The sequence below is a fragment of the Chroicocephalus ridibundus genome, chromosome 8, assembly GCF_963924245.1.
Source record: "Chroicocephalus ridibundus chromosome 8, bChrRid1.1, whole genome shotgun sequence".
Classification (NCBI taxonomy): domain Eukaryota; kingdom Metazoa; phylum Chordata; class Aves; order Charadriiformes; family Laridae; genus Chroicocephalus; species Chroicocephalus ridibundus.
In genome coordinates this window covers 21520665-21544065 of record NC_086291.1, presented here as the reverse complement: position 1 = coordinate 21544065, position 23401 = coordinate 21520665, and the positions used below count along the sequence as shown (strand labels likewise).

At 39.6% G+C, this 23401-nt stretch overlaps 1 protein-coding gene across 2 annotated transcripts in view; it reads right to left on the bottom strand.

Moving 5' to 3' along the window:
- Positions 1-2192: 2192 nt before the first annotated feature.
- Positions 2193-23401, bottom strand: part of PALMD (palmdelphin) — a 56410-nt gene continuing 35201 nt past the window's right edge. For both annotated transcript variants that reach the window (XM_063344489.1, XM_063344490.1), the window contains exons 4-9: positions 19877-20007; positions 10982-11096; positions 10078-10111; positions 9875-9985; positions 8036-9136; positions 2193-3772 (exon numbers count right to left, since the gene is read on the bottom strand). In XM_063344489.1, the coding sequence (XP_063200559.1) occupies positions 3729-3772; positions 8036-9136; positions 9875-9985; positions 10078-10111; positions 10982-11096; positions 19877-20007 (1536 nt within the window). In that variant the 3' untranslated portion in view covers positions 2193-3728. The remainder of the gene's footprint in view (positions 3773-8035; positions 9137-9874; positions 9986-10077; positions 10112-10981; positions 11097-19876; positions 20008-23401) is intronic.

The following is a 23401-nucleotide window of genomic DNA, read 5'->3' as shown; positions in this document are numbered from 1 at the left end:
CTCTTAAATTCAGGCCACTTCACACAGATAAGACATTATGAAATGGGTGTTTATTTGATGTCTATGCTTAAGCTTTTGTTTGAACAGTTATGGCCTATTTTCTTTTGTCCTGTGTGTAAACTGTGCTCTACATGGATAAGTCCCTTTCCAAACAACTCAAGATGAATGGCAATCATCGAGGAAAAACTGCAGTCTTCTGCATTTCAATGCAGAAGTTAACATCTCAGTGATTTTAGACCTTCAGTGCAGGCGAAAGATCCCAAGTGAATAGAAGAATGGTTAAGAGGGATGATCTGCTAGTAATTCTGAATTCTTTGCTCACATCAGTCTGATCCCATCTTCTCTAAAAGGTGTGTGTGTGTGAGAAGGGGGGAGCTGTTGCATTCACCTACCTGAGGGAGTGGCACAGCAGAACTGGCACAGGACAAGTGCTTCAGAACACGCTTGGGTACCATCTGGTTTAGCTCATATGTGAGCTAATTCAACCACTGTATAGCTTCTGCTGCTCTTCCTCGCACTGTGCAAAAGTGACTTTACATATTGCAAACCACAAAAGCTGAACATGTGCATCACACTGAACCAGGTATCTGTGGTAGTCATCGTGGACAAATGATACTGCACTGAGAAGGACTGCAGCTTTGGCTTTGTTTCAGAAAGACTTTTGTCTTGCTGGACCCTAGAATTCATTTGGCTTTAATGCTGAATTGGAATTTTGCACGGCATCTCTACTGACATGTGAGGAAGATGATTTGCCTTCTTCTAATTCTGTTCTTGTTGATATGGAATGTGGGCAAGCTCCAGGACTGCAGCACTCGGATGATGAAGATCCCTGCTTCCCAGAAGCACATAACTCTTGAATGCTCTATTTTGTGTCTCTGTGCCTCCAAACTAATGATCTGATATCCATGCTGCTACATAGCAAGTGTATTAGTGTGGGACAGTTCAGATTTATCTGGCACAAAGTGAATAGAGATCTACTGAGCTCAGTATTGTCTCCAGAAGCAGTAGTAATGAGTGCTTAGACCAAGAGATGTGTAACAAGACTGTAGTGATAACTTTTCTCTTCCCAGCCAAGATCTCCTTGCTACTTGCCAGAATCTGTGCAAGGATGTACTAAACTAGAAACTGCAGCTGGACCGTGAACTTTTGCAGTGATTGGATTTTTATCTATGAAGTGTGCAATGAATTATTAAAAAAAAAAAAGTAATCTATTAATGCTTTTGTAGTTCTTTTGCCCTCCCATTTACTTGGTCATTGTGAGAAAATGCTCCTTGTTTTTTGTTTTAAGCCTGCTTCTTGATATCATTGTTCAATGATCTGTATTTTGGTTTTACCTTCCTGCCTTTATCACAGTTCTCTAGGCCTCTCACGTCTGTGCCTTACTCTTTTTCCATGTATGACTGCTGCTGTATGTAGCCATTTTGCACTTCTGGTAATCTTCATTACCATTCTCTGTTTGTCTCTTGGGGTGACCAAACTCTACTTGAGTTATTAATATGAAGTACTATGCCACAGCTATGTTTTGATTTATTTTCCATGCCTTTCCCGAGTCCTAAAGCTCTCTTGATTTTCCTGGCTTCTGAGCATGGATTTGGTATTTTCACAGGACTGTCTAAAATAATGCCAGGGTGTTCTGCTTCCTAGCCAAGAGGTTTGTAACACCAATTTAACGGCTGCTACTTGTGCTGCGTATGGTTACGGTTATTTTTGGTTTTTTTACATGACTTTTAATGTATTGGTAGTGAATTTGACCTGTAGATTTACTACGCATTCAGTATTGTGAAGTCTTCCTTCAGTCTCCTTTCTTTTAAACTACTTTGAATAACATTATGTTGGCAGCAGCATGTGTTCCCCCCTTTCCAGATCATTTAATTTTAATAGCACAGACTAAAGGAAGGCAGGGGATGAGTGTCCATAGCAGCCTGCTGCTGTTAGAAAAACTGCTCATGACTACCTCATGCCACTCTCCTACTCTCTCTCTCTCTTTGGTGTATCCTGTTAAGAACCTTTGAGAATGTTTAAAAAAAAAAAAAAAAAAAAAAAAAAAAGGGGGGGGGGGTGGCGGGGAAAGGAGTTAAAGGTAATTCCCTCTGCTGTTCTCATAACCAAATAAATAACAGAAGAAACATAAGGGGGGGAAAAAACCATTATAAACTATATAGTAAAAAAAAATACAGGATAGACACAGAAAATGTAATATAGTTAAATTTATTTGTTCTTATTTACTATTCCACTCTCCAGGTAACCATCTCTGACAAGTCCAAAAATTTGAGATTATTACCCACTTCAGACTGGAAGCCACCAAGAGTTTAGAGGCTACAAGTCAGCTGATTACTACCATCGTGCCTCAGTATGAGGTAGTAGCTTCAGTTTCCTGCCTTGAAACGAGGAAGACCAGCAAAAAAAATCATGGTTGTATTTTGCTGGAGTATAATTTGAGTCAGCTATACTAGAAAAACACAACCTGAGCTTTATCTGTTTAGTGATTCAAACTAAAGGCTAAGACCTAGTAAAATAAAGCTATCAGACTGATTTATATAAAAGGATGTAGTGCTACTGCAAGTAGGCACTTTTTCCCTGCAAGAAGTATGTACTGGAAAAATCTGATTCACATGTGATTTTTCTATGTGTAATTGTACTTATGGCTGTTTTAAGGGCCCTTAGCTCCTCCCTCGTGTGGAAAGAAATAACCTGTTCCTTGGTGGGAGCCTTGGACCTTGCTGGAGAGCTGTGCCCAGTGGTGGCTGCACCTATAACAGACCTTCTGTTGCAGCTGCAGGACAAGCCATTGGCAACTCAGTATTTCTGAATGGAGGCTTGCACTAATTTTAGCTTACCTGGCCAACTGAAACCAGTATGCTAAGCAGCATTTTACTTATTTATTTATTTATTTCATGGACAGGCACTGCCTGTCTGGCAACCAGTTTCCTGGAAAAGCGGGGCTTTTTGTAGCAAACTAGGAGGCGAAACCATGCTCGGGAGGTGATAGCGTTATGCACAGGATCGGTCTGTGAGGTTATGGGTGGGCAGCATGTACGTGGCACGGGGGAGGGAGCAGGGTCTGAGGATGGCTATACTGTCATACATAAAACAGAAGGGTGGGTGGACTGTGGAGCTCTAGAAGGTGGCTAAATATTTAAAAGCTGACTTTACTATTTTTGGTTTGTTTTGCTGTCACTTAAAAAGGAATGCTTTAAATTTTGGCCAAGGTGATATGCTTGGAAACCAGCTTTTATATTTTCATTTCTTCCTGCTCTTATCTCTCATGTTTAGTTTTTTATTAACCAATGCTTTTACCAGAAAAATGCTGGGATGGCATTTTCAATCAAAATCAGGTAGATGGGCACACTTTGAAGTGAAACAATGTTCTGTGAAGTCCCATGGAGATGAGTGTTTATCTGCTCTGTGTACATAGCAACAACGTATTCCTGATTGTGGGAACAGGAACACGCATATCTTCATGCTTGCATATATACTGCATTTATGGTCTTAGGTAACTTTCCACTATTTTCAGCAAAATCCAGGATGTGATTTGTGTGTACGTGGCAGTTGGTCAAATTTATAAGTCTGTTCAAGTCCATTGGATTATGCAGAGGGCAAAATAACCCAGATGCATAAAACAGAGGAGCAAAACAAGCATTGTGATCCAAAAAAAGTGTGTTGAAGAAACTCTTCTCAGCTTTATTCTGCTTTGAGTAGTAAATTTTACTTCCATGTCATTACAGCTGTTAAATCACCTTTTTCCCCAGCTTTGCCATTCTCATCCTCAGAGCTGAAAAAAGAAAACAAACAAAGCCATTGCATTTTAAGACTAGCTTTCTATTTCTGATGCTAAATCTCCTTATTTAGAAAAATGTAGAATATACATACCTCCAGTGGTTAATCCAGCAGAATAAGCATTGGTTTAGTGTTATAGAAAGAAATCAGTAGAAAGCATTAGTTCTGGTAATTTCGCAATAAAAAGCGAGTTTATTAAGAAATTACTCCATTATCACTATTTGAAAATTTGCTCAGCTCTCTTCTAACTGTTTTGTTTCTGTTACCTTCACTAAAGCATTGCAGACAGATGGTATTGTCCTTGACTAGATGCTGACAGATTAGAAGGATGCATGAATAATTAAACAAACTCTTTGTTTAAACTAAACTCCTCAGTGGGAGCTGTAACTGTTTGGAAGCCTTTTTCTTTTGTGTTGATGTTCACAGAAAACTTTCCTGTCTTCCTGGTGCAGTGAGTCAGAGTGGGAGTTAGTCATGTTCCTGATATAAGTCTGACGGAGTAACTTAGTATCTGTAAAAACATCAGTATGGCTATTGTCTGTAACTGGGTATAATGCGGGTTAGTTTGAAAGTGACAGCGCAGGGCAGATGATTAAATGTTAAGGTTATTTTTAGAACAGCAGTATAATGCTGCTGTTAGATATGTAAGAGCCTTCCCCCCAACCACATCGTTGATCTGAGAATGCAGTGGGAATAATCTCCAGCTCTCTGACCTGTTAGTTTGAAGAGTCGCCCAAAATAGCATGTCTCGTTCCTTCATCCTGCGTATGTCTCTCTACTGAGAGACGGGGGGTCAAAGCAGCTGTTTACTTGATTTATGCATGTCAGCAAATGTCCAACTTGAGTTATGTTTTGAATGCTGAAGTTGTTGCAAATCAGGAGCATCTGAGTGTAACTTTATACGATAGGGCCACTGACATTAAGCTTAGCTGTTGAAAAGACCACGGAATTCTGAAGGATTTGAGTCCTGGTTGTGGTTTGAGAGAACAATCAGTCTGATGTTTCACTTACAGCCAATAGTCCATTTTTGTGTTGCTCTATGCATTACAGAAACAGATGGTATGCATGAATCTTTCTCTATGAAAAAGCTTTGTTGTATGTTAACTTTCTTCAATGCAAATGGAGCTAAGTCTCTGCTGTGTGGTTTGTTTGGTTTTTTTTTTTTGCCACAACTTCCAGTGGTAAGGAAAAAAAATTAGCTTATTGAGACTAGCTACCTGCCAAAAACCTTGGACCTTCATGTGCCGTGAGAGCCTGTTCCACACTGTCAGTAGGTTTTACTGCCTATTCAGCTTCAGTTTTTCCTTTCCTTTCCTTTTTCATTCCACTATGTCTAGCCTTTGTTCCCCCCTCAGGACTTTTAATTTCCCTAATGAGTTTTAAATCTTCAGAACATTTGCACACTAATTCATTGGACTGAAATTTAAAGAAGAAAATAAGCTCTAATAATGCAAAACACTGGTGTCCTAATTATAGCATTGTCATCCTTCTCTCTGTATGGTTTTTCTGAGGGCACACACTTTGAGATATTGGTCTCCCACCAAGCTCATAGGGAAAAGAAAATTGCTCCCATAGGGGAAGAGGTATGTCCTACATTTTTGTCACTTTGGGGGCATGCTGAAAACTAATTTAATCTGGTATTTCTCTATATAGATTGGTACATGGACAATTCCTCTGCCTCCTAGTTGGCCATCGAACTTTTTCAGTAACTGGCCACCATCGCTAACTTTTTCAGTAACTTGCTCTGAAGATTCATTTCTTTCCCAAAGTAACTCTGTTACATTAGGGACCATCTCCTTGGTCTGTCCAGTGCTTCCTTGTTTTCCGTTCTCTTTCAGAGAGTCCTCAGTGCCTGTTTAATGTTCAAATGCTGCAACTGCCTCTCAAAGCTTTCATTTCAGAGAGGATTATTTTTTCTGTTGTATGGCTTGTTGTTTTAGTAATGAGTGATGAGGTACCAAAAATAATTTTGACTCCCCTGTTTTCACTGGTGATGTTAAGGGTGAACCTGCTAAGCTGGGCATCAGTGGCTGCTTTTAAAACAGTTTATTTCCCTAAGAAGCAGCTGTGTGTAATACATTGTTCTAGATTTAAGAGGCTTTCCTGGTTTTGTTTCTTTTTTAGAAGTCGCAGTAGGATTACAGGACTGCTTGGGAAAAATTGAGTCACTTCCTGCCTTTTTCCACTGATCAAAATGTCCCAGGGAGTGCCAATAAATAGGTAGAAGGGTAAAGAGGAATATGGCTTAGTTCCAAATTTTCCTGGGCACTTAAGAGGCTCACTTGGAGGCAGTGCTGACTGTTGGGGTGTATTTCTGAGGTGGTTGCCAAACTGCTTTTAATTTAATTGGGACCATTTTTTTCCTAATTGGCTAGAAATAGGAAAATTTTCCCCTTGGTAGAATACTTCTAAGTAAACGGGTAAGACCAAACACAGGTTAACAGAACAGATTCTCAAATGTGTTTGCTAGATTTACACTTACTCCCCTTCTCTGAAAGTCTGTGTTTGTTTTCCACTAACCTCAAAAGAGAGAATTGTTCTGAGAGTGTCTGAGTGACAGGGAAAAATGAAGAAGTTTCAGATGCTTCTTTCAAGAGACAAAACTAAGCAAAGATTGTTACAGATCAAGATGCTTGGCTAACATCTTATGGCCTGTATGAGGCCACCCAAAAGGTATTGCTAGCTTGTAGTGATGACTTAGAAATTTCTTTCCCGGGATCTCTTCAGGAGCACCCACGCAGCGGGCTGTTGGATGAATGAATTGTTTCAGTTGCAACCAGCTGGTGGGTGGGTGAGTGTCACTTCTTCATTATATGCCTGTAAGTACGTGATGGGGGAATTAAGGGACTATCCCCAAAATATAATGGGCTGGAGCAGTTGCTGGAGTGTTTGATCTTGCCTGTACCAGCTACTTCTGCTCCCAGTTGCTGGCAGCAGCCTTTGGTCCCAGAGGACACAGGAAGGTGCGCAGACGGCAGGATTGGTGCTGGAGAGAAGCAAAGGTCCTCCCAAGTGATAGAAAAGCGCAGTGGCCTCTGATCAGAAAGGCTGTTCAGCGCTTCTGGAATATTTCAGACCGTTGTGTGAATGACTGCATGGGGTTGATACTCCTATAAACTAAGAGCATTACTTACTGAACAGCTCTTTCCAAGCAGTGCATGCTGAAGCAAAAATACTCGAAACTCCTTATGTGATCCAATGACCACCCTTTCTCCTGGCTTTACCTGTATTGTAAAGAAATGCTGGGCTGCCAATGCACTTTAGGGAGGGCTCAAACTTACACTTTTGTTGCCAAACTGCATAATTATTCAGAATATAGTCTGGAAGAGGAACAGGGAGAGAACGTGGAATCGGGACCCCTGATCTTCCTATAATTTGACCACAGTGTTCTTTCCTTGAGGTGGAATGTGACTCCTGTCTGTAATCTGCTGCTCTGTAAATATACTGAAATGCTGTTTAATAGTATACATTAAAGTACAGCATAATCGTAAGGAGGAGCTTTCCGTGTTTCTGGAAGATCTTGCTATTGTTCAATCTTCTATTATAAAAAATTATAGTAAGAAATAGATACCTTGAGTATTAATAGACTATAAAAAGTATTTAAAAATTACACTATGGACTATATGGGTTAACCATATGTAGTAATGAAGAACTGTTTCATTGTCTTTCATAGGCTATAAAAATATCTATCTTGGGTTAACAAAAAAAGGTAAAACTTGCGTAAACATTGTCAAGGCAAGGTTGGCAATGCTGATTCCAGAAAAACACAAAGCAAGCTGGTTATTAAACAGTTTTTCTGATTTAAGGAGCAATTTGGATTATCTAGGAAGTAGTGAGAATGTAGATAGGCACGAAAACGTTCCAGTCAGGAGACAGTGTTAAGAAGCAATGCTGTTAGTTACCTAGTAGAAATGAAAACTAATTCTGCTAATCGAGGTAGCGTTAATGGAACTTTTAATTGTCACTTGAAAGAGAAGCACTTTTGATCTCTGAAGGTTACAGAAATGGCTTTTCTGAGATATTTTATTTTCCAAATTTTGATATGGTAACTAGTGCATTGCTAAAGATGAAATAATTCAACAGTACGATAATGCAGATTGGCGTTTGTTAACAAACAAGAGCAAAGAAATGATTAGTAATTGCATATTAGTCCATGAAAAAATCCAAACGCTAAAGTGAAACAGTTGCTAGCAGATAAGAGTAGTATCAGTTTGCTACATGAGCGAACAGCAGTGACATGATTGTCCTTTTCTGTTACCTGTTAGTGAGGGATCTTCGGTACCATCTCCAGATATCTGGCTCTGAAGTTGTGCACGGTGTGTCGGTGAGCTTAAGCGTTCTTCTTGTTCTCGTAGGGAGATGGAATTTTTGTGGGGTACCTTGTTCAGGCTCGGGCCCAGACTGCTCACGGGGTTCATTTGTGGGACTTCTGTGATTTTCCTGCTTGGTGGCTGATAAACCTGACTGTAGTGGCCTATGGGATGATATGCTGGTTTCTCAGTCTTGCTGTCATCTTCATCGTCATCATCATCAATGACAACTAATTCCGCACGAATAACCCCATCATATCGTGACAACTTTTGTTCTGCTTCTTCATCGTCATCGTCAATGCGCTGATAACCCATGAAAATCATTGTTACTGGTTCAGAATCATCTACGTAACATGGTACAGCTTGGACAACGCTGTATTGAACATCTTCCTCCTCTTGAGGTGTAGGAGATGTTTCATTAAGATGGCAGGGACTTAAAAACCTTGTCTCATTATGTCTTTCTCTTGCATTCTGGTAAGGTTTTAATTCTTCACGTGCAGCTTTTCTTTCTTCGTTATGTACCATCCTGTTCTCAGGATTAGTGTGCACTGTCTTCTCTGAATGGGAAAGAACTGGAGAAGGACACTTTGGCTGTATTACCTTTGGAAGATCAAGCCCATTCTCTTTACGTTGATGTCTAAAGGGCTCTGTTTTGGGGGAGAAATCTGTCTGATGATTGCTAAATCCATTCATCTCTCTTCTGTGAGTGTCTTCCAGTTTTGGTGCAGCGACTAATTTGTCTTTCTGAGGAGTAACTGGCCTGCAAAATTTATTTGCAAACACAGGCTCATGGTACTCTGTGGGAGATTGGGAATTTTTTTCAGTTGCCTGCCGTAGCAGGTCCTCCACCTCAACAGGAGCAAGTTCATCCATCCCATTTTGCGTTGTGCTGCCATTTGAGGACACTGCATAGACTGACTTCCTGCCATCATCATAGACTTTAATTCCTGTCTCTTTAAACTCCTTTGAGGGAAGAGGTATTGTTGATAACACTGTGTTTTCTCCTGTCTTCATGTCTTTTTCAACTTTAATTTCCATGGCAAACAATGCTGTTGAAAGAAACAAGTGCTTAAACTGATAATGCAGCAGCTGCAAGAAATATTATGGAAGAGTTCTGACAGTGATAGAGAATGACTGTCAGAATGAATTATGAAATACGTGAAATTATCACATACATAACCAACATATTGGATTCTCATTTTGAATGCACCCTTCCATCCTGTCAAAACTTGACGTAGAAAAAAATATTTGTGTTGGTATCTAATTCTATGAGGAAAAATAAGCTGTTGAGGAGCCAGTTTTCATTATGTGATTGACTGAGCCAGATTTAACCTCGGCCCCTGGTGTTTTGCTGGACAGTAGCAGTTGAAAGAGCTCAACGTGCTGCAAGACTAAAGAGTCTTGGGCACTCAGAAGCATTAGGAGGTTTTGTAGTAGTTGGGAAATAACCAGAATACTGCTGGCTGTCCAGTAGGTGTAAGTGCGGATAACAACTGTGAAATGTATGATATGAAGGGAGGAAATACTTAAACCAGGTAGAGGAACAAAGTGCTGAAAAGAAGCATCAGTGTTGCAAATGCTTGATCCTTGTTCTCAATGGCACTCACCTTACACCAGTGTCCCACCTCTCAGCTTTGATGACCTAACTGATAACGTAACACAGCTTAAATAAGAACAACATTGTTCCATATCTGTAATGTTTATCCTTCCCTTAAAGTGTATTAAATTCAATTTATAGGAAGTCTTTGCACATATGGACCCCCTTTGGAGTTACTAATAAGCAGTACCTTTTCTCTTTTCTTCATCATCGGTGGCAGCGTGTGCTGTGCTCTTCAGTGCAGAAGGCCTGAAATACTTGGGAAGGTCAGGTATGCTGGTGTATATGTAGTCTGCTGCCTCTGAGTAAAGAAGATCCACAAAACATTTAGTATGTTTTCACTGACTTCTACAGGAATCTTTTTAATTTTTTTTTTTTTTTGACTAAACATACCTTTTTCAACTTCTGCTTTTTCAGTCTTCACAGACTAGGAAAGAGAACCATTAACAATAAATGTGATTAGTCAGTTTTAAGATGTTAACTAGACAGAGGTTTGCTTTACTTGATAGTTTTAACTTTTTGTGTGTGCAGCTTCATGCTGAGAAGGGCCTAAAAGCAGAACCCGCTCAGTTGGAACATGGGAAGGGAGAAAGTGAAACTTTCCTGGTCTTTTTTTTGCCAATATAATTCCAGGTCACACAGGGAAGGACAGGACATTACAAAGTCTTAGTCAGTGGCACAGCCTCACACTGTGGCCAAGCTGGTTGGCTTCAAAGATTTACAAAGGCCCTACTTTGGCTTTCCAGTTGTACTTACCTCCCTTCTTATTTTTAGAGGGAGAGTGTGTGTGTCTCTAAGAACAACTGGAGAACTGAAGTTCAGTTTCATTACTATATTGTTGAGATGATTTAAGGTGATTTTCGACTATCAAAATGACCTTTAATATTAAGTCATGTTTCACTACAACCTCTCTTAGGGACTTAGGGGAAAGCGTGATGCAGTTTAGCTGGGCACGTCATCTGAAGGAGCATGAATATGTCAGGCTCTGTACCCACTCTGTACCTGTTACGTCTGTCTCTGGCTGAGATGCAAAGTTGCTGGTTGGTGCCAATAGCAGTTGTATTTTTTCGAGATGTGCTGTAGATGAGTAATGATAGGAATTGCTCCCCCACCCCCATAAACAAGCAAATGGGGATACGTGGGCACTTGAACTACTGTTGATATCTTGACCCCTTTGAACTACTGTCACTTTAGACAAAAGCTTATAACCACTCACAGGATCCAGCTAGTTCCTCTTTCCTTGGTTATCATGATGAATGAGTAATTAATTCTACTTCTGGAGTAATTTGGCACTAACCTTTATTATGTCTTCTGTTGTTTTTTCGACAGACTTAAGTTTCTTTAAAATTGCTTCTTCCTTAGCTGAGACTTCCATTTCCTCTCTTTCCAGAGCCTCAATTTCCTTCTCCAGTCTGCAATCACAATTCCCATTGATTTAATACCAGGCAGAGAACAACGCTGCAGATTCAATACACTTTGGATATGGACATTAGTGGGGCTGGTTCTACTTACCCTGACAAATTTTGCTCTAATATGAGATCAGCTTATAATTTCACATGCATCAGAAAATACTGTGAAATGGTATTCTCATCTTTTAAAGGAAAAATATACCTGCAACAGGTTCCTTCTGAGCCTTCTTTGAAAACAGCGGCTGAAATTAACTTATTTTTCAGGAAGGAACAGATAAGGAATAAAGGACCCCACAGCATTTCCTCATCTCTAAGCAATTTTTCTCTCCTATGTTGTCTGAAGAAATGCAATTACTCCCTTGTAATTAAGATGTAGGAATGTAGTATACAGACACCAGGGTTATGATTTTATGTTTGTCTCTTAATTTTGTATGTGTACTTATATGCATGATGAAAAGAAGCAAATTCTTTTGTTGTAAGAAAGTCAGAAGAATGTTCTTGTAACTGGTAGTACTTAAAGGGCTAGAGTACATCACCTCATATGCTATATTTTAATAAATGTAGCCAAACTGTATTCAGGAGGATCCCCATGGAGGAAAGTTCTTGTCAATCTATAACTAGAAGGTACAATTCCAGAAGTATGACCTCTATCAATGGAAATCAAATTGCATTTGTATTTCTGAGGGGTAGAACAAGTATCTTTTTTTTTTTATAAAATAATAACGGCATTTGACTGGTGTTATTGTAGCGTTCCTCATAGACTAGAACAGAGCTTGTGTAGCTAGAGTTAAAAATACTAGTGTGTTTTAAGGGCTCCTCTTGGAGGCTTTGTACTAAGGCTTTTACAGGCATATGCGTGTCCTCCTTAGTCACTGGTCGGCATTTTGTGTCCTTAATTCTCTGGGACAAGTGCTGAAGTCTTATTTGTGGAAAGCGTTCCTTTTCATCAGAACAGCAGTCATGTAAGATGCCCTGGGTTCAGTGCACCTAGGACAAGCAGCCGAGAAGGTTAATGTTTGCAGTAGTAACATCCTCACAGTATTACCGATAGATTTGCAAGAGAAAACTGAGTAGTTCACATAGGTGTGATACATGTTGCATCAGGTGCCGATAGCAATCACTTTCTAAGATTGGAATTGAGATTTCTAACGCTAAGAAACAATTTTTAAGGGCCTATTTATTAGGGGAGGAGCCTTGAATGGTACCCAGGTCTAGTTAGTGAGAGCTTTGTTTTACAAGACTACAAGCCTACCTCTTATGAATACCAAAAATACTAATTTTGGATATTGTCTAAGACAGCAGGATATTCAGCAATTGACTTATTTCTGTCAGATTTTAGCAGTGCAAACCAGAAATATCTTGCCAATTAAGACTTGGCTGACGGGCTAACTATTTTCTTAAAACACCTTTATCATAATGGAAAAAGGAGATTGAAGCTTAGCAGTCAAAATTTCTTTTGGGCTACTGACTTCTGTTGTAGGTTTGTACATTATTTAAAGGGGGTCACAGCTCCTTTTCTCTCCCCTTTTTGTTATATGTTAAATCTATGTTATATGGGTTTTTGCATGTTAAAGCTGACTACAATGTTTAAGGCATATTTTTCCTAATTAGACTTTTTATTTTCTTAGCACTAAAGTGTTTGACAAAACACTTCTAGACAGAAAGGTCCAGGATGAAATATCTAATCTTTGTGAATGTGAGAGAGGGGGGAAAGCACTGCCTGGTTAAAGCACACCTCTAATGTTAGTATCTCAGTCAAATTCTTTTCTCTGGTGACTGAGGTAGTGACTTAAGCAGGTGTCCCATATCCTGTTTATTTTTCCTCTTTCTAGTCAAGACTGTTCCTTGCTGCCTAAGTGTATATTTGTTGGGTTTTAGATAGAAATTTGCCTTATTAGCCTAATAGTTGGGAAGTCACTTTTCCATGAAGATCTAGAATCAAGTCCAGACTTAACTCTCAACTGGGACTTGAACTGGTTCTCTCATGACGTAGGTGAGTGCCGTATAGCTTCACTCTCCTGGTTCATCTACCTTTTCTTTCTGGGTTCGTTTTTGGAAGGATTTCTTTTAACTTCAAGGAAAAAACAAAAGCAAATTTCAAGCCCGTCCATATTTGAGTGAAATATGTCTTCTATTGTGTTTGAATCCATGTCAGAAATGAATGACTGTAGACTTAAGGCAACTGCAACTGATATCACTAGTTGCTGAATTCAGTCAGAATAGTTACAACTAGGTGATCTGAGCCAAAGTAATAAGTAGACTAATGATGGCCTATAACCCTGATCGAAAAAATTGTTTTATGTTTTGACTTATTCTTTAGTATGTGCTAGGATCCACAATATTACACCAAACTCAACATTAATAATAGAAACCTGTCCTCCCTTTAAAGTAAGCAGACCAGAAAAGTTGAATGCAGGCTGGCAGAGAAGCATTATTTGTCTCCTTCTGTGACACCTTGAGAAGTCTGAATAGCGCTGTGGCTCTCGTCCTATTTAAACTCAGATTTGTAGAGCTACAATAATAGGATACTATGTGGACTTTTATCTGTTAGTGAGAATATCCTCTTTTTTGAAACACAAAGGTATCACAGAACTCAAATTGAGATGTGAAGAAAAATGCATTCAGGATGAAAGTAAAAGCTAAAAAAAAACAAATTTAAAAGCAGTTAATGCTTTGGACCTGAGCTCTGCAAGATGTCCTTAGGACCGTGTTCAAAGGTACTAATTATAGTGCTAAAATTTAAAAATTTTATAAGGGGATGAACCTTCTTGGAGGGCTATAAAAGGAAACTAATGCTATGAACATGTGCCGTATTTTTGCACTTATTACAGAACAGTATTTGTTTAATATATTGAAATGTTGTATTTTTACATGAGACTTGATTGCAATATTATCATAATGCAAAAATTAATGATTAAAAGCTCACAGAAGCATAATGATCTGAAGAACCATTAACCTTTACTATGGGTTTATTTCAGTCTGGACTCTAAACACTCTTAGACATACAGATGGAAGAAGAGGAGGAAAAATCCTGGAAAGGTATTAAAACTGAAAAAAAAAAAAAAAGGTGGTGCGGAGAGAGAAAGAGAAAACACAACCCCAAATAAATCAAAGGTGATATCTGGGAGATCAAGAAAAGTATTATTTAAGTTTATATATGCTCTCACACCCATACCAACACCCACTTCATATAGTAATTAAGAGGACTGATTTCAGTGCTCAGTGGGGTTAGGGAAAAATTCTTATATCCATGTAATGGGAATTGCATCTAGACCTTAAGTATCTCTTCTGCGCTCATACTTGCATGTAGACATAGATTTTTATGGTTCATTTTCAGAGGATGTTGAGTGTACGCGCTGGAATTTGTTGAAAGGAAACTTAAAAGATGTAATCTGTATAGTTCAAAGAAATCAAAGTCCTTTTGACTTTGTACAGTTGAAAAGTTAGGCCAGAATCTTTCTGGTGTGTTTAAATCTTTAGAAACTTCTAAATCAATTACACTTTTATGAAGTTACATCACAGTTTGTATTTATCATGAAAGGATCTAGCAGCTACACTAGCAATTCTAAGAAACTATCTTTTGACAATGCTGCTGTGTTTTAGAAATATGACATAGCTACTGTATTAAATCAATCCTTTGGATATTTGTCCTTTTCTCCTCAAGAAGTGTTCATTATTTGAGAGAGGAAAATAAGAAGTATGGAGGTGTGGATGAAAGAGGAACCTTAGAAGCTGAGATATTAAATTGGAAGTTTCTCAGCCAAAGTAGTAGCTGAATTAAGAAATTCTACAGAGAACACCTGACTGCTGCTGGCCACCGGATAATCTGCTGGGGTTGGCACCACTGCCACCCCAGAAGAAAAATAAACGGCTTAAGAATGAAAAGCAGATAGGAGGCTGCCACCCTGGAGAATACCGTACCGAGAGGAAAAGGCAGTTTAGCAAGTCCTCACATGTTTTGAGGTGAGTCAAATGCTTTAGCAGCTCTGGAGTCCATCTAGCCTTAGCCTGCATTCATGTATCATGTTACAAACCATTGAATAGATTTTAGTTAACTGATGTTTGTGCATTTTTAGGTATGTTGTTTAGCAACTAATTCCATCAAGAATGAGTGCTATTTGCTGAAAATTAAATGACAAAATGGGACTCCAAATTCTTCATTCAGCTTGTACCCTGACCAAGGACATGCTCGCTCGGCTCACTGCAACTTCTACGAGGTAAAGAGGGGGAATAGGACAGGTAATGTAAACGCTGGGTTTGTCTGTGACCACAGCATTCAGCCATTTGTCTGCCCAGTGGCTCAGGCTACTCGTTATTCACTGTTTTGTTAGTGATACAAAGAATGGAATTCTCCCTTTTATAAAAAAATGCTCAAATCCAAACTGATTAGCAGACATACTCTAGCTCTATTTGACACCTGAGTAAAAGACATTTCAAAACAGAGGTCCCATTTTGGAGGGTGATGGAAAGGCCCATGCCACTACTGTAAATAATCTGCCCACAATTGCAATTGTCCGTTCAGCAGAAACAAAGACTGGTCTAAGGGTATTCAATAAGTCTTTAAAGTGATTCAGATTTTTTAACTGAAGATAAAACCCATGCAGAATAATCATCCGAGTGGACAGAATCTATCTGAATCAAGTGAAATTTAATAAGCAGATGCCCAGAAGAAAGAATTTTACTGGGCTTCGCAGGAATATATCTTACTGCTGCTGTATGACATGTGTCTTCATGATTGGTTTAGTAATCTTTGATTTATAGGGCAGGTGAAATGTATGACTTCACATATATGTAGTCATGCAAGCTTTTGTTAGCTTGGGTGCTATCTATAGCATAGAAAAAGAACTTGTGCAAGTTCTGTATGGTGCATATTTTGTGCTTTTTAGTGGACATTGTTCATACTGAACTCTGTATTATTAGGTTTCTGTGTTGCTGCTGGCTGGTTTGAAACTGGGCTGGGTATGTCTGAAGAAAACATAATGATATCTGTAAGGCAGCATGGATGTTTTTCTAGAGGCCTTTGCTAGACAGCTGTTGAGGAGTGGTAGGAAGTATAACTTATAGCAAAGATGCTTGATGTGAATAGACCTGCTTAAATTCCTAGTTCAGAGGGAACTTCCCACATGACTCCAGGTATGTTCTTCTGCCTCCATTCTCCATCTGTAAAGTCAAATGTCCTTGTCTGAGTCCTCTGTGTATCGTGAAGATAAAAGCTGCCAAATACTCAAAGGTGTGTAGATTGTTTGGTTATAAAAGCAAGTGTATCAGTAATGAAAATATTTCTTTTGATATCAAGGCCTTACAAACCTCTAAACTGTCTTTAAAACTTCAGCAATGGTGAATTAAGTCCTCTTAATTCAAGGTGCCTCAGGAATGCAATTAGGAGCATTTCTATACAGATTTTCATTTCTAGGATGCATTACACTTGTGAAGTTGTTTATCATAAGAGTGAAGACAGCGTGTCATTTTGTGTTATACTTTTTGTCAATTAATTTTTTCACTTTATACTGATGTAATTTGTCTGATTCATTTCACTACAAATAAATCTCAAGTATTTCAGATGTACATCAAGAAGTAGGAATCACTTTAAGGAGGAAGCAATTTGGTGGAGCTTTCCAGCAGAAGGTCACGGGCAGGAAAAGTTTGTTGGTAACACTGGTAGTAACAACAAATGGCTGTGGAAATGTTTAGTTTGCCATGAAAAAAACAAATTGCCCTGAAAGAGCAGCATATACAAAAATAAGAGGAGCCATTCGCAGGTTCTGTTAGGCAAGTGTAGTAAAACAAATGGCCTTATATTCTTGGAAAAAGAATATGTGTAATAGCAGGAGAGAGACCAGCAACTACAATCAAACATTTACTGCAGTTTTTTTCCACTGTAGTGCCTACAGTTGCAAGAAAACTTATTTAATTTCATCAGGATTTAAATTGCTTGTTTACGGTCAGAATATCAGCCATGTAGATATACAAACATGACTTGTATTTGTCATTAACTGAATCTAGAACTATGTAGGAAAAGATTTCATACCTAATACATTTCTCTTAAATGTAGGCATATAAATAGAAACTACTAAAAAAACAAAACAAAACCAACAACAAAAAAAAACCCAAATCAATCCCAAAACCAACACAAGAAAGCAAACCTGTAATCCCTGCATTCCACCTACATGGGAAAGGAATTCTAAAATGGATTTTTTTTTTGTACGTGCTGAATATTAACTAAGTCTCTGGCAAAAATTCCTTTGGGAAGGTAACAGCACATTCCTATAGTTACGCTGTTACAGGCTCAGGCATACATCAAGTGTACGAGCTGAGCAGCCTCCGCCTTGTTTGGTATAATGTGTGTGCTCTCAGTCATGTAGTGCAGTACTAAATGTGCAGTCTTCCCATTCACCGCGTATCTGCATCTAGTCCTTGTAATTATCAAAAAATAGAGATGGGCTGAGCTGTTACTCCAGGATCCATATTGTGATTTAAGAAAGCAATTAGGGACAAATGATGGGTTTGGCACATTCATTTCTCCTTCCTTAAAGCACAAAGGCATTTAGAAATATTCCTTTAAATGTCTATGGGAATCTCTTAAAAGACCTGGAATTCAGATAAACTTTAAAATTTATATCCCCTTGTCAACAAATACAAACTAGAATTAAAGCAAAGGAATATTCCTCTGTGATGCTCATTTACCTGTGTAAATTAAAGGAGTTTTTCAGGTTTGAAGCTCCAGTTGGATTACTGTTTTACAATTTGTAACAGTGATAAATTCTATTCCTGCTAAAAAATAAGTTTATATGGCTATAATCAGAGAAATAGAGTTTACCATGTGTGTTCAGTTTTGGTCTCTGAGGAAATAAAAATTAAGGCCATTGGGCTGACAACAAATTCAGGACAATAATTATACAAAAACAGTATCAAAAGACTGTACAACTGTAGTTACAAACCCAGGATTCTGCGAGACATGGCAATGACATTATGTACGTGAATAATCAGCCCTATTTGCTGATATCTCTAGTACTGTAGGAAGACTTTTAAGTCCTAATCCTGCATTCCAAGTCTTCCTGGGGATAGGACAGGAGAGACCCGCTGCCAGTGCTGCTGTGAGATACAATTACAATGATGCAGGTGCAGAGAGCCCTAAAGGTATGTTATGAAGTGACAGACTAGATTTAGATGCTGGAGATACAGTACGCTTCCTGCTAAAATATTTCACTGTTTTTTAATGCAGTCAGTATGTCAGGAGTTCAGTAGCTTTCCCTTTTAGTGGTATAGACGTTCAGACCTCCGCTATAATAACACTGCTTGTTCTTTACTTGGGTGTCATCAAATGAATTGGAAACAGCGTAGATCAAAGCAGTTTTAAAGATCTCCCATCACCAAATTTCTTAGGGCATAAAGGAGATCTCAGCTAAAGCTCCAGCTCTTACTCAAAGTCAACAAGACTCTGAATATCTAGTCTATCCTCCCAGTGCCTGGAAAAGGGCTGAACTTCCAATGGGCTGGTGGGGAGCTACTTGCCCAGAGCAATTTCTCTGTTGCTCCTGAGCCAGTCCTTCCCCACACGGCTATTTCCTGGAGATCACACTGTTGTAGGGACCCCTCTTCTGTGTCTTCATAATCACAACCTGCTGGGATGTTTTTAGAGCACACTGTCTACCTTCTACTGCTGCAACAGAGAATTCCACAGAGGTGCGTGAAAAGGTGTTCTGTTGAGAAAAGTGCTTTCAAGCAAGAAGTCAGCATAATTATAGGACAAACTAGCACTAGGCTGCTGCCTGTCAGCCAAGAGAATTATTGTTTGTGTCGGAGAGATGGAGTAAGGAAGGAGGGAAGTGGGTGGGAGATAACTGGAGGAGGTAATCTTGGTGACAACTTTGCCAAAAGAGTGTGTGTAGGAGGACAGTGGAGGAAGAGGAGAGTATGGAGGAAGATGCTATTGAACTGAAATAGAGGAAGAAGCCTCAAAAAAGGTTGATGGAACTTTGCAGAATTTAATGAAACAGGAACACTTAATCTCTTCTGTGGGTGCTAATGGGTAGTACCAGTCAGTACCTGGAGCCAGGTCAGGAGCTGATTGTGTACGGAGCCCCGTCGTATTTGGGAAAGGCTAACTGCAGCTAACAAGCACACAGAATCACATCCATCGTAAATAAAGGAGTAGCACGTGAGACTGTCAGTGCAGTTTGATGTTAGCCCTATGTGGTAGGGAGGTACTAGGCAATGAGATTTGTAGGAACATCTCTAATAAAAGGGAGAAAAAGGCCTTTTCTGTAACAGGCTTCTGGGAGTAAACTGCAGGCAAAACATCATGGAAGAAACGTGAAAATAAGGCAAGTGATATTAATAATGCTAGGCAGCTTGTACTGTTCTGAAGTGCTGTGTTATGGTAAAAGTCAGGTGTTAAAGGCTGTGCAGGACCTGGGGAAACTGAAAAACTTTTAAATTTATTTACCATTACTTTGAAATTATGATTCAACAATTGCTATCGGAGCAAAATCCATATACTGTGGCTTACAACTATTGAGTATAGCGTAAAAGGGGTATCTGGAATTAGACAAATACTCTGCAAGATACTTATGGTGCAGTATGATAAACTCACAGTATGGAAGCTTGCATTGTGTATTCTCTAATTCTAGCTGACTAGAAAATATAACAAAGACTGCTTTACTCTGTGTATCAAACTGCATGTGTTTAGCCCTTGCTGACAGCTTAATCTTTTAGAAAATAAGGTAGGACTTCTAAGAAGGGACCATTTTAACCCAGACAGAAGGGCAGGGCTGCCACCTTACCTGAAAATATCTTGTTCCAGCTCACGAGTCCGTTGTTGGTCCTCCCAGTTCTGCTTTTGCATTTCTTCTTGCTCTTTTGGAGTGAGAGAACTAAGGCCATCCAAGAGCCACTTTTCTCGCAAGGCCTTTTTCTGATGGGGAAGAATACAGACAAGTAAGTGTACTTTAAAAGTTAAGCTATTTAATAATTTACTGTATTTATTTTGATGCCATAGGCATGATCCACATTCTTGTGCTGTATCTAGCATAAGGCAACCTAATGTCAGTGAGTGCCACAGAAAGAGAAATACTAAAACACATTTGTGTTTTGAGATTGACTTTAAACCAAGCTCATTAAGAACAATGTCCCATTTTATTAGTCCAGTCAATAAACACAGAGAGGATGTCAGTTGTTACCTGTAACAGATTAGTATTTGTAAGTGGATCCAGTGGTGTGTTTGTCCTCAATAAAACAAAACAGTTGTATCAAAGTGCACATATTACAGACGCGTGCAAAAGGCCCCGGTCAGAAGCGCTATAGTTTTATTTCAATAGCCCTGATTTCTGGGCTCATGGCATTGCATAAATTCTGGGAGGGAGCATAAAAGGTGAAAAGTTTCTGTAAATAAGCTTGTATGGGGGAAGAGATTTCTAGGGAGTTAGTGGAGTTTACAAGGAACTTGGGTGATTTTGGTAGTGAACTTGCATTTCATCTGTGGGGATGTGTGGAGTAAGCGTGGGACTGGAAAGGTGGAGCCTGGCTTGCTGCTGTCTGGTCAGTGTTTCAGCAGACCTGCTACGTGTTTACAACTACTGGTGTAGGGGCAATCCACGACTTACGTATTTAGGTCCTGACCTGTTTAGTGCCTGTGGAGCGTTCTCTGTACAGTAGTGGCTTATAAATGGGTGTGTTGCATGTGTACAGGTGAGTGGATCTCTCAGCTGTGTTTTCAGATTTTGAAAAATATGGCTCAATGCACTAATAGCTTCCTACAGCTGCTTTACAATATGAAAAAAAATAAATTAATGGAGATAAGTTCATATTTGCAGGCTAGATGTTGTAAACCATGCCAACTTTCTTGCACTCTTTTTACTCCCTTCAGTCTAGCTCAGGAATGTAAATCCAGTTGCTGCCTTGGAGAAGAAGTGGGAGTCAGGGCTCCTTACAAAAACAGCTTAACAGGGAAAAAAAAGCAAGCATATAAGGTTTTTAATTAACCATGATTTTTCTGTTTGTAATTTAGATTCCTTGAGCTGTCTGATTTCCATGTTAGTTCCCCCCTCCCCCATCCATATAGTTTCAGTAATTGTAGGGTGTAGATGAGACTAAATTGGATTTTGACTGCTGCTGCTCTGAGGCAGAGCTGTGCCCGGCACTGGTGAGAAGGCTGCATTAAGCTCAGTGCTGCTTGCAGCAGCTCCGTCCTGTGCGTTGAGTCACTTAAACTGTTGCTTCCTACAGTTTTCTGTTTACTGTATACTTTACTTGAGGTTATTACTGAGGGCAAACTGATGAAGGAGGATGCAAGTAGGGACCTGATTGCAGTTAAATGCAATTTTCAACTTGCTTGATGTGTGAAATACATGATGTGATAGAAACTGTGGCTAAAACCGGCTTGCTGGGAATTCTGTGGCACTCCACAGTACTGTACTTTTTTTACTTCACCGGAACATAGGAGCAATGTTTACAGTTGCCTTAGCCTTGCGGGACAGTAATCTCTCTCTCAGCACTGGATCCTAGGAAATCTGAAGGAAAGAAGGGCTGCTCAAGACTGATGTTCTGAGCCTTGACTCTGGCCGTAGGGTCATTTGGCAGCACCTCCTGGCAGTTGTGCCCTAGGCTCAAATGAGATGAATGCAGATTTTAATAGAATGGTTTTACCTGATCTGGTAGATGCCACGTAGGTTGGTGTTGGCACAATTCTTACTGACCACAAAATACTGTTTTCTCAAGTGGGAGGGGACACAGTTATCAATTCCCTTTCAATCAAGCTGTTAAGATTTTAATGATAAATAGGGCTTCTAGAAAAGTGAATTTTTAATCCTGGCTGGAACTGAATTAGTCTAGCATTGCTGTCTCCAAAAATAAATCTGTAATTCCTTGTGAGAATTACAGTGAGGCTGGCACTGTAGACCTCAGAAACCGATAACACCCATTGAAATCAACAAAAGCTTCATGTATGTATAGGGTTAGGCCCAAGAAAACAAAGTCCCTCAATACAGGCGTAACACAATAGCATTGTTTTTGCCTTTTCCTAGAATAGTTTGCTGCTGCTCCCAACTAAATGCCATGTAATCGTTTTAATTTAATTGGCCACTTTTGAAAGAATGACACGTTGCGTAGTTTTGAAACAGCTTTTGAACAACAGAGAGTTTCAAGGCTGCTCCACTGAGGCATCAGAACAAGCCAGCGCAGGAGCTGCTGCTTTGGGGCTGTCGGGTTCTTTCTGCTGTCTAAGCATTTCCTTCCACTGCAAAGCGCCTCTAGCTCAGTACTAGGTTGTGCATGTGTTATAGCACTTGTATGAAAGCACGTTCATTTTGCATTAGGCTCGGTATGTTAAGGGAAAGGGATACATTGCGATGTGATAGGACCTTGGGAACAGCCAGAGTGCTGGAAAGCAATCGCTTTCTTTTGTGGTTCACGGTCACATCAGCAGTACTGTGACAATATCCTGCAAATTCTGTAAATAATGGCCTATGCATGCTCCATGTATAACTCCACTGTAATCCTTAATGTGGCTAGACTAACATGGCAAGATCCATCCTGAAAGGCACAGATGTTTTGCGTTTGTGGGTCTTGCTCTCCCAGTGGTATGGCAGTTCACCTTATGTTGGGGGGGCGTAAATAATTTTCACAGTTTTCACAGAAGATGTAGTTAAACACTGTTAACGCCTGGAAAAAGCAGGTGTGTGACCAGCACTACAAGGTAGCACTAATGGAGTTCAGGCATGTCAGAAGCCAAAAATTTAATAAGCTAAATCAGAAAAGCGCTTGAAAAGTACATGCAAATCAGTGCTGACTACGCTTTTTGAGCAACTGTGGTCATTTCCCTTGTTGCCTCAGCGAGAAGGATTCCAAGTAGGAGGAAGACTTAGTTGTTAGACGAAATTTCCCTTGTACCCTCACTAGCGGCCCCCATCACCCCTTGCAGTTCTGTGAAGCCCTGACAACACAGATGTCTGTATTTGCTTGTGTGTCCTCTATTTCATGTGATAGAGGTGCACGTGTAGGGAGTAAATATTCCTTCTCCAGTATGGTTGTACCAGATAACTAAGACCTCTTATGACACCTCATATGTCTCTTCCTAGTAAGAAGTTAGCTTGGGGACAGCAAACAAAGTCATTGGGAAGCTGGAGCAAAGATTCCTATTTACAAAAAGGAAGTTTAAAACAAAACAAACAACCAAAAACAACCAAAAAACCCCCACAAAACAAAGCAACAACCTTTTAATAAACCTGTTGCTAAGGGTTATAAATAGGAATGAAGGACAAAATGAGGAACAGGATAGCGATATCCAGCTACCAGGAACAGCTATATGACAG